Here is an 11,246-nt window from a genome sequence, read left to right as displayed (position 1 = left end):
GTGCAGTACCTGAAGCAGAGTTCAAAAGTCTCCACTGTTGTTAGATCTCAAGCTCCCAAGAAGCTGTGTTTCTCGACAAAAGGCTGGAAAAGAAAAAAAAGGTTCTAATTGTTTTTTGGGATGGATGGAGGGAGGGGGAGGTTACCAGTTTATTAATGTACTTTTTGAAAATAAGACTCCATTCTATTTAATGCAGAATGTTGGTAATGCTGTGGTTATTTGGTGTTGATTTTTTAAAATGTTTTTTTAAATGTCAAACTACATTTACTTTCTGTTCTTGTTGTGCTGAATTTAACCATAATTCTACATTTTAGATTTAGATATTATGGATAACCTTCACTTGCATGTCATAGCTGTGGTCCTTTACTTTAATCTTCCTGGATCAGTGGGAACCAAGTCACAGCGTATTCTTCCTGCTACACATCACCGTTCAGAGTGCCACTGGGATGGGCAGTTCTTACTGAATTGCTCTTTTACCAGAATATCTACTATTCCAGAAGATATATCAAAAACAGCAGTAACAGCTGATTTGAGTTACAGTAATATTAGAACTTTTGTGTGCTCTGATGGAAGAAATGAAGAGTGGATGCTAAAACACCTGAACCTCAGTAACAACCTGCTTTCCGAACTCACTTTAACTACTTGTACAAATTTACCCATTTTAGAAACTCTAAACCTCAATGGTAATGCCATCCACACCCTCACACTGGATATGCCTACACCTGCACACGGGTCTAAAAAGTACAGCATTGTTGATCGTCTCCTGCCTGCTTTGAAAGTACTGTCAGTTGAAAGAAATAATACAGTTCCAAGAGGTAAGCATTTCAAAAATCTTTAAGGACTTGACTCCCAAGGGGTAGGTTGGTTTTGGATATAATTTCTATACCTTACTGAATCTAGAGTGTGACTTTCCCAATTTATTATGCTTAAGGTGAGGGAAAGTTTCACTGGCAAATATAGAGGTAGAAGTAAATCAGTTGTTTGTTTACTTTATTAGGTTTTTTAATAGTCTTAGCAACTGTACTGTGTTAATAGTAGTCAAATATAACTGGAGCAGTATTCTTGCTTGTTGTATAGAAAGGAGAATAAGGATCTTTGGAAAAACATCAGCCTCCACATTCCAGTTGTGAACCTTAAAGGTCAAAAAAATTACAGACTATGAATTTCATACTAGCCTTCAGAAGGAAATCAACACTATTAAATAAAACTTCCTGCAGTTTCAGTATTTCAGAGACAGGAAAATATATTTTGTTCATTCCAAACAATTTTGCTCAGTACCTTTAATACTCAATCACAGTGACACCTTGGTGTAACAGGAGAGGGCTGTAAGGTTTCAAGAGATTTTGAGAAAGGCTTTGCTGGTCACTGAACTATGCTGGGAGCTTAACCTTTATGCAGGGATGATTCATAGTGGCCAAATTATTTAAATGAAGCAGAAGCTACCAGATGAACAATGCTGTCCTATACAATATGTTGAATTTATTGATGTCTGATAACACCATCAGATTCATTAGAGTTTGAAAATACAGGACAAGTGATGACAAAAATACCACTTACCCCACAAAGTCACGCAAAGATGATAATATATTTTCCCCTACACAGGGTCATAAAAGTTCTGTTCTCCTTTTATGCTGTTAAATAATTCTCTGGCACAAAGAAAACCCATATCACTTAATGATTTTGTAGTGTTTGTACAGACAAGGTATCTATATAGACAGTATAAAAACCTTACATTATAAAATACATTGATGAAGATTTGATTTGGTTTTATAGATAAATATGACTGCCCATTAAAAGATGCCTTAGAAGGTCAGTCAGATGAATCCTCTTCTATAAGAGACTCAAATTTTTTAAGTTCAAATTGCTGTGCATGGTACCACCATACTTTAAGTTATACTTTAATCCTATATTCATTTAAATACATGTTCAAAACATTCTTCTTGTCCAGAATACTTCACTAAAATTCTGAGGTTTAAGCTCTGGAAAGAAAACACAAACAGCAGTTCTACAGCAGAGGTTTCCCACAGAGAAACCCTTCTCCCAGCTCCCCAGGAGTGAGGCTGCTGCCATACCAGTGTATATTTTTGGCACAAGCTTAAATTCAGGGAAGTAGCCACAGTACAATTCCTCACACAGGTGCAGTGATGAATTTATGAACTTACAGAACTTCTGTATGCCTTTCCTATCACCCACCTCTAGTTTTATACCAGGAATGAATCATTCCCTCTGCTTTTCACAATAAACCCGAAGATCAATTACTCTGCAAACAGAGCTGCTGGCTGAGAAAAGCTAGTTCTGGTAAACAAGGTGACACCAAGGGCAAAATTGTTAAGAAGTAGCAGCTTCTCAACAATGCCCAAAAATCACTTTAGAGTGACACTGTGGTGCTGAACACTCATCATCAGTGGGAATGCTGAGTGTTCAAACGTCTGCCTCTCCCTTGGGCCTTGCAGGCTGGAGCTTCAGGGCTGCCTTCACAGCACCTCAGAAAAATGAGGTGTCTCCAGCTATCAAGTGTTCTGATGTAACGTGGATGTTATTGTAACTAGGATACACTGAAGATTATACTGCCATGCTTCATAATTCACAGGCAGACGGGCACAAGCAACAACATGGTTTTGTTTTCATTTCTTTTACATCCTAAGAATATAGTTCAAATAATTCCACAGATGAAAAACTCCCATGAAACCACCCATGCAAATGGATAGGAGATACTGTATCACCTTTTTCATCTTTATCTTTTACTTACAATTAACATATTAGGAACTTGTCAACTCAATATATTTTACCCTTTTCACATTCCTTTCCTACCTCTAGTTCTCCAGAGAAGCTTGCGCAAAGTACAGAGATCAAAATAATTTTGATAGCACAAAGAAATGCTAGTGCTTTTATGAAAGTGTCAGTTTTTAAGACATTCATTAACGGAATATTTTAATGTGCTAGCTGTTGATTCTATGCAGCTTTTAGAATGGGACAACCACTGATCAGGAAAGGCATAACACAAAGGCTGCAGCTACTCATTGCAATAGTGGAATGGAAGGAATTTTGTTGCAAAGCATTTTATAAAGACACTTGATGCAGTTGGGAAAACAAGACTATAAAATGTAAAATAGGGTTTTTTTCTTCCTAGGACTAGGCCTCCTGCAGTCTTTACAAACTGTCCATATGTCATCCAATGCCATACAACATATTGACCCAAAAGATTTTCAAAACCGTTCACAGCTGAAGGACATTGACCTGCGAAACAACAAGATAACTAAAATTCATCCAGATGCCTTCAGAGATCTCAACAAATTACAGGTTGTAAAGCAATGCAACTGTTAGAATATTTTATTTTAATCATTAAAGATATTATTTACCAACTATTAAGCATGATTATATGATTCTTATTATAATACTAGTGTATAAATAAAAAACTAGAGCAAATGGTGAAAATATTTTTTTATATTTGCTTTTTACATGTAGGAAAACACATGCTAAAATGTACAAGATACAACCATAAATTCACAATTTCTCTATGCCACAAACCAATCTATAACTGCCTTAAACACATACATGTCCCCTTCTACCTCCATCCCTTCCATGGCAAGAGCCCTGCAGCTCCCTATTCACACAAAGGTAAGTCTACAATGGGAGAATTCTAAACACCACAATTTAAACTTTTCATCTGCATTAAAAAGCTTAGATCAACATTATTGAAATCCTAAGCAGATGTATTGTTCATAGAACTACAGAAGTGCTTGTACACTAAAACACTGTTGTAAGATGTTGGAATAAGGATTCCATTGTGAGCCTTATCAAATTAATTCTGAATTATTTCCAAATAGGTTTTGGATCTCCGTGGAAATGCTCTGACAATCCCTCTACCACAGATACTACTCAGTTTGAACTTTTTTCAACTTGAAGTGTATTTGTCAAAGAATGCCTGGATATTTAACTGCTGGCTAAATGCTTTTAAACATTTATTTCATTTTGTCTTTGACTCCACAAGGAAAAAATGGAGCCTTTCATACAGTAAGTCTGCCAACAACTCCCAGAAACCTCTGCTGTATCTTTCAAGTTTCCATTTAAACTGCAGGGACGAAGTTTTGGTCAAAAGGGCCGCAGTCCCAAAAGGGACATCAGTGCTGACCTGTAACTTGGACAACATAAGAGGTATGTATATCAGGCACTCCATCCAAATGCTGCTAAAATCCAAATGAATGCAGAATAGTCAAATAAATCTGGTTTTTAAAAGTATGTTTCTAAAGACACTGTTTAAAAATTACTAAGTAACAGTTTAACATGCAAAAATATTTCATAAGAAAGTAGTATTCTGCTTAGAATATTTTAAAGTTAGGTTTACTGACTCTTGATCTCCTTCCTTACATCAAAGGAGGAAGTGATGCCAATTAATATACAAGTAAGTTTCAGTAAGTAATGCATTGCAAACGTATTGGTTCATTTTGGACTGAACAAAGGGCCAAATAATGGGATGGCACTTCTGAAGCATGTAGAAAACCAAGAAGGATGCAACAGTTTTCAGTGTTCAGCTAGAGCAAAATAAAATGAAAGTTTATTTGCAGAGAAAAAAGATTTCTATTTCTTCTAAAAACATACAGCTACCGTAGCACACACTTCGCTTACATTTAAAATTAATAGAGATCATTGAGGGTATAAGTAACAAAACCTATAGAGCCAAGATTTACCACACAGATTGAAAACTAAGACCAAACTTAGACCAGAAGGTGTATTTGTCACGAGCCATAAGGCAAAATGGTTTAACTTTAAAGGGCTAATAGCACTTGGAGGTGGTAAGGCTTTCCCCTGGGAATACTTCATCCCCAAAAGAAAATATCAGAAATGCCACCTGCTTTGTCTGTTTACAAAAAGAGTCACAAAAACCTGGATAAACATCAGCACACTGGACTGCAGCAAAACTTAGCTGGGAACAAAAGCTGTTCCAAAGACAAAGCCAAAAATACAAATTGTAAAGTCTGCAATTAAGACCCCGTATGTAGTGTGTTTTTAGATGGCAGGCAGTGGGCACAGGCCCGCGATATGGTTTAACAGGCTTTGTACCATGTCAAATTATTCGGGATGGATAAAAGGAAAATGGGGTTTATAATAAACGGTTAAAATTATGAGAGATAGTCCAGTGTACATTCTTAAAAACATCACTGGACCCTGCAAACCAAGTACACTATGCTTTTAACAAAGACTGAGTTTGTATTTTCTTTCATTTCAGGCAATGGAATCTCTTGGTGGACACCTAAGGGCAGAATTTCAAAAAATCAGAGTCTTCCTCATATGACACTGGATAAAATGAATAATTTAGTGGTACACAATGCTGAGAAAACTGCTGAAGGATTATATTTGTGTCTTTTCAATACAAGAAAAGAGAAGTATCTCATTTACAGTATAGAGGTGAACGAAGAAGTTTCAGCATTGTTGGTTAGAAAAGCCAGGGACACTAACACTGGTTTTAGGCAGAACGAAACACAGCCAAACTTTGCACTGGCTGTCTCCCTCTCTGTGGTCATTACATTTCTTTGTGCTTTTTGTCTGGGTGCTTTTGCTAGACCCTACCTGGAAAGACTTTGGAGACTCATGCGCAGGAACAAAAATTCAGGTTCAGAACAGACATATTCTAATCAGGCTTTTTCAGATGAAACCTTGAGCAGAGAGCCTTCTGCAAGCAAGCCAACAAATACACAGCATAATACATTGTTTTGTGATGAGCGTTCTTTAAGAAACACACAGATTTTTCCTACAGAAACTTCTACTGTGTATCAAAATTTTTCTGGCAATGGTGTACATTCACCAAATCCCAAAGCAGGGTACCAGAAACCAAGCAATACTGAGATCAACATGAAGAAAACACCAGTGTTTCCAAAAGTCCAAACTAGTATAGACAGTAATGAAAGTACAGATATTTATGATACTGGACTATTTTTTTTAAGGACAGATTACCGGAACAGCAATGCACAAACACCAAACAGGAAAGTAAGAAACAACTCTGGTCTGCTGCAGTCTGAGATCACAAAAGCTACACCAAGTGCTCCAGAAAGAAAAGGTATTGTTTCACATAATGAACCCAGGCACACGAGAAAATTTAGGCAGGGAATGCAAAGCCGTGAAGAACAACTTGGTCTAAATGGCAACAAAAGTATACCTAGTGATATTGTACATTTTATTTCACCCAGTAGCTCCAGAAGAGATGCAGATATTGAGAATTTAAGCATCTATGAAATAATAGAAAACTCTCCCCTTACAAAGCATGACTGTAAAACGATATATTCAGATGAAAAAAATGCTTCAGCTGATGTATTTGGTGACAGCTCTTCAGCTGAAGGGATTCCATTCACAATGAGTGACTGTAGTTCTTTAGCAGACTTTGAACTGGAACAGCCTGATGTTAGTGACAACCTGCCAGTCTATCAGTCATCACTAGATGAAACGAATACAGACAGTGGAACTGAGAAGTTCGCAACACCGCCAGAGTCTCCAACCATTACTGCTGAACTTCAGCAGATTTGGAAAAATCAAGAAGAGAACAGTGCCTATTATTTTGAAACCACTATTAATTATGGATCAGACACCACCATGTATGAAACAGCATCCCCTCATTCTGATAAATGCAGTGGTCACATAAGTGTGTCAGATCCAGATACAGTCAGTTCTTCAAGTCAAGAAATTCCAGATACATTTGATTATTTTACTAATGCAGAGTCAACAGCACAAAACTCTATTTCTGATTCTCTCTACTGTCAAAGTACAGATTTTGGTAACACGGTACTTAAGTTAAAACATTTTCCCACATATGACACAGAGAAAACTTCTGAAGAGGATGGACTGCAGCTGTCTCTGCTTCCCAGAGAACCACAGCATTCCCTCAGCTTCAGTCACACGGAACAGAAAGACAATGCACCAGCAGGAAGTACAGAAGACAATGCACCAGCAGGAAGTACAGATGAGGACATAGCCAGGAAGTCCCCTGAAAAGAATGATGGCGAAGCAGACATTACATTAAGAAGAAACATGAGTACATCTGAGGACAGTGGCTTTATTTTTGCTCCTATTGATACTGGCTTGAATGAAGTTGTAAAAGAACCATCACCGCTACATTCCAGCAAAGAATCATCTCTTCAATTGCTACCTGAACACACATTTGAAAAACATTTCATGTTTGTTACAAAGCAAGATGACTTGCTACCACAGGTGAAGCAGGCTTGTGCAGATAAAATGCAAGGAGGTTCTGATGAGAAAAATTCTGATGGATTCACAGAATTACAGGATACCAGCAGCTGCAGTCTGCCTGATGAAATGCAGACTTGTAATCCTACGGCAGATCTGCTTCATCTTTGTAATTCTTCAGAATTCACAACAGATGATCACTTCCAACTGGATCAGAGTGATGATGAGGATACATATTCGTTCTCAATCCCACAAGGTTTCTTCAATGAAAGTACACCATACAGTTCATGTTCCTTCCCACAAAAGCCTACAGGAAATACAATCTCTGAAAGCACTGATTCCAGCAAGATGAAGGATCATACTACTTTGACAGAACTGGAGAACCATTCTGATACAACTGTAGAACACATCCAAAATTCCAGTGAAAATCTCAACCAAAGAAGTCAGACAGATTCAGGACAGGAACAGTTTTTTGTTAAGAAGAAAAGAGCATTTGATGGATTTGCTAATATTTTGCAAAGCAGAAGAACAAACTTCAATAGTTGAAACACAAAATGGTAATACTAAGCTCCCACAGTGTTTGTGTCATTACAGCAGGTGCAAACATTATTTTGTTTTAAAGTGAAATTACTTCTGTTTAGAAGGGTACTCGTAAAAAACCCAATAACAGACTTTATAAAAAGCTACTCTAGAATATTAATAAAGCTGTTGCTGAATTATATTTACTTTCTCATTATTGGTAGTTGATACTAATATATCACTTCCCTTGGAATTTTCTTCAGATACTCACTCTTTTGTCCTTTTGTCTAAAATAAATGCAAATGGAAATATACATTATATACTGTTGTGTTTTCTTATGGGACTCAACCTATACAGTGAAATGGTACATACTACTGTCTCCTGCTTTTTGAGACAGATTTGTGGATTGTCTCTGAATTCCCAGTGTTGCAAAGATAAATAAAGTCCAATAAGTATTCAATTACATTTCAAAAATTTCTTTTTAATCTGGCAGAAGAGAGAAAACCACCTTTCTCAAAGAAACAGAATAGAATTCAATTCTTGCAGAAACATCAGTTATAGAAATGTAGCTATAATGAGACATCACCCAAAGTTTGCAGATGTGGTGACATAGGCAGGGTAATTTAAAAAAAAAAGACAAAGGATCCTATACCCACTTGAGAATTTTACTTAAGAGAGGAAAATCAAGAGCAGTTCAAAACTGCTATTTTAGAACATCAGTAGCCAAAAGATAGCAAATTGTAAGGTAAAATTATCTCTGTATATAGCCCAAGGCCCTTTCAACAGACTCAGTACCACTGATGCAGTCCTTGAAGGGAAATGTCATCATGAAAGGGAGCAGACTCAGCTCTAGGAAAATGCAGGAAGCTGGCTACAACTCTGGGAAAACTCTCACAAAGACACAATTAACTCCTAAAACTCCAAACAAAAGGAACACTTTTCAATTCCATCACAAGACGAGCAAGTCCAATGGCACACTACATCACTGAAACTACCTTTAAAGAAAAAACTAAGAACAAAGAGCCATTGCCAGCTTTCATTAAAGCTCATTATACACACTAATTCTTTGTGGTCAAAACAACTTTAAAAACGCAATGCTTGAAAAAAGCACTGACTTGGTATTTTGGTATCTATGGGTCTTCAAACACCATTAACAGTTTTCCAAGGCCTGTCACCTTTTGGCTGTTGCAGCTGCTAACATGTTAAGAAATCTAACTATACAAGTAAGGCAATTTTGTGAATCACAGGGGAAAAAAATCCACTCTAGTGCTCTATTGATATCTCATATACTGAAATGTTTTGTCATTTCCTTGTGCAACAGTCCAACAGGATTTCAAAATATATACTGGAATATTATTTTTCTCATCTTTTTCTGACCATGAGAATGCTTCAGAGGTGAGGCAGACAGTACACCACTTGTGAGAAGCTGCAGGATTTCTAAGATTCCCTTTATTCCATAAAGTTTACTTTGTCAGACAAAGTAAACTCACTCCTTTATAGTCGGATTTTAACATGTGGCAAAGTATTCATTCGTACCTGTGCCTTATCTTGCCACTGTCCTTTGCTACTCATCTCTCCATTATTACCACCACATCTTCATTCAAATCCAAACATTCCGCTGCTTCTCCTTCATATTAGTTCATTTCATTAGCAACTGCTCTTTAATACAAAACCTTTGTATTTTTTGTGACTTCCACACAGTATTCATCATACTCTGCTCCTCCCTACCCACCCCATGTTCGCATGCCCTTCTATATCAATTAGTTACACAGTCTCACACAGACGGACCCCAAGACTGTATCCTCAGTTTTCTTTCTTTACATTTCATCCACTGTATCTTGTTCACACTGAAAACTGGTTAGCTTATTTGGCCACTGAGAATTTTCTAGGACACCTATACTAGTAGGAATCCCATGATCCCACTGGTGCTACTACCCCAGTTGACTGTGGGTAAAAAGTCACAAATAAGCTCAATAAAAAAAGGTGCCTGAATGTACGCTGTATATATTTGTAAATGAAGCATGAGGAATCAGCCAAGAGGATGTTGGCAATAGTCTGAACACACCCTTCTCACAGGGCAATGGCCTGCCGAGCTCCACAATCAACAGGACACAGAATCCCTCATACGGTGAATCAGGACAGGAAAAAATACAGAAAAGCATATCAAGAACTTCAAATACAGTAATCAGAATGAAGTAAAAATCTCATTTTCAAACACATACTTATAATAGTTTGATAATCATCAAGTTACTTGCTGTAGGTACAAAGCATTTCAATCTTTCCTGAATATGCTGATAATTGGGCTGGAAAATAACCCTAAAATAAAAGGAGAAGACAGGTACATTTAACCTACACATAAACCAACAAAATAAACTTTTTTGAATAGTAGCAGTAATTTTTTTCATGGTACTGTGACTCACCCGCTCAGAAAAACAGAGATAAGCAACAGCCTTCATCAGAAACAAATGCAATGAAAAACTTCTTCAGGATCAGTTCTGCATTACAATATTCTAATTGCAATGTATATACATTCATTTGAAGTAATTTTAAGCCAAGGTTGGAAGCAGTATCTGGAGGTCACCTAGTCCAATGATCCTGATCAAGCAGGGCCACCTAGAGCCAGTTGCTCAGGACCATGTTCAGGTGGCTTTTGAGTATCTCTAAGGATAGACTCTGTAAAAATGCATGGCAATCCTCACAGAAAAAGAGAGCAGTTCCTGATGTTCAGATGGAGCCTCCTATGTTTAGTTTATGCCCATTTGCCTCTGGTCCTGTCACTGGGCACTGACTAAAGAGTCTTTGTTTTCTTCACACCCTCCCTTCAGACAGGTAAATACTTTAGTAAGACTTTCCACAGCACCACCTCTTCTCCAGGCTAAACAGCTCTAAGCCTCTCCTCATAGGAGAGAAGTTCCCACCCCTTCATTATCTTCATGGCCCTTTACTGGACCCTCCTCCAGAATGTCACAGTGTCTCTGGTACTGGGGAGCCCAGAACTGGACACAGTACTCAGGTGTGGCCTCACCAGTGCTGTGTAGGAGGGAATAATCATCACTCAGCCTGTTGGCAATACTTTGTCTGAGGCAGTCCAGGAACGTTCTTCACAGCAAGGACTTGTTGCTGGCTCAGCTCTGACTTGGTGTCCACCAGGACCCCCAGTCCCTTTTCTGCCAAGCTGCTTTCCAGCTGGGTGACCCTCGGTGGACGCTAGTGCGCTCCAAGTGTCCCTCTGAAGGTCATCCTGGAGCCCAGGAGCCAACAGGGATCCTGAGCCAGCTCCGCTGCCTTTGGCAGCACTTTGGCCAAGGAGCTGCAGCAAGGGGGAGGCAACAGGGACTGGGACTGCTGCAGGCTGGGCAGGGAGGAAGGGCCAGGGACGCTTGTGCTGACATGCTCCACAATCCACAGGGATGGGGGACAACTGGGAAGCAACAAGTTCTCCCAGGCACGACAGGGATGGAAGCCCTTGGGGTGGAGTTCCCTGCAGGAACTGCCAGGGGAGTTGCTGCTGGGATCAGCAGCAGCAGAAGGCAGCAGGATCTGCTCCTTTT

At 38.5% G+C, this 11,246-nt stretch overlaps 1 protein-coding gene across 1 annotated transcript; it reads left to right on the top strand.

Annotated features, from left to right (window-relative positions):
- Positions 1-325: 325 nt before the first annotated feature.
- On the top strand, positions 326-7,741 carry LOC310923357 (uncharacterized protein; the record flags this gene model as incomplete). The annotated part of the gene is made up of 4 exons (XM_083885397.1): positions 326-815; positions 3,131-3,300; positions 3,828-4,155; positions 5,228-7,741. The coding sequence occupies 4 exons, from the start codon at positions 326-328 to the stop codon at positions 7,720-7,722; spliced, it is 3,483 nt and encodes a 1,160-aa protein (XP_083741523.1). The 3' UTR covers positions 7,723-7,741.
- Positions 7,742-11,246: the final 3,505 nt, after the last annotated feature.

Source organism: Zosterops lateralis (genome assembly GCF_965231275.1).
Source record: "Zosterops lateralis genome assembly, contig: HAP1_HAP1_SCAFFOLD_49, whole genome shotgun sequence".
Taxonomy (NCBI): Eukaryota; Metazoa; Chordata; class Aves; order Passeriformes; family Zosteropidae; genus Zosterops; species Zosterops lateralis.
This window is presented reverse-complemented; position numbering and strand designations above follow the sequence as displayed.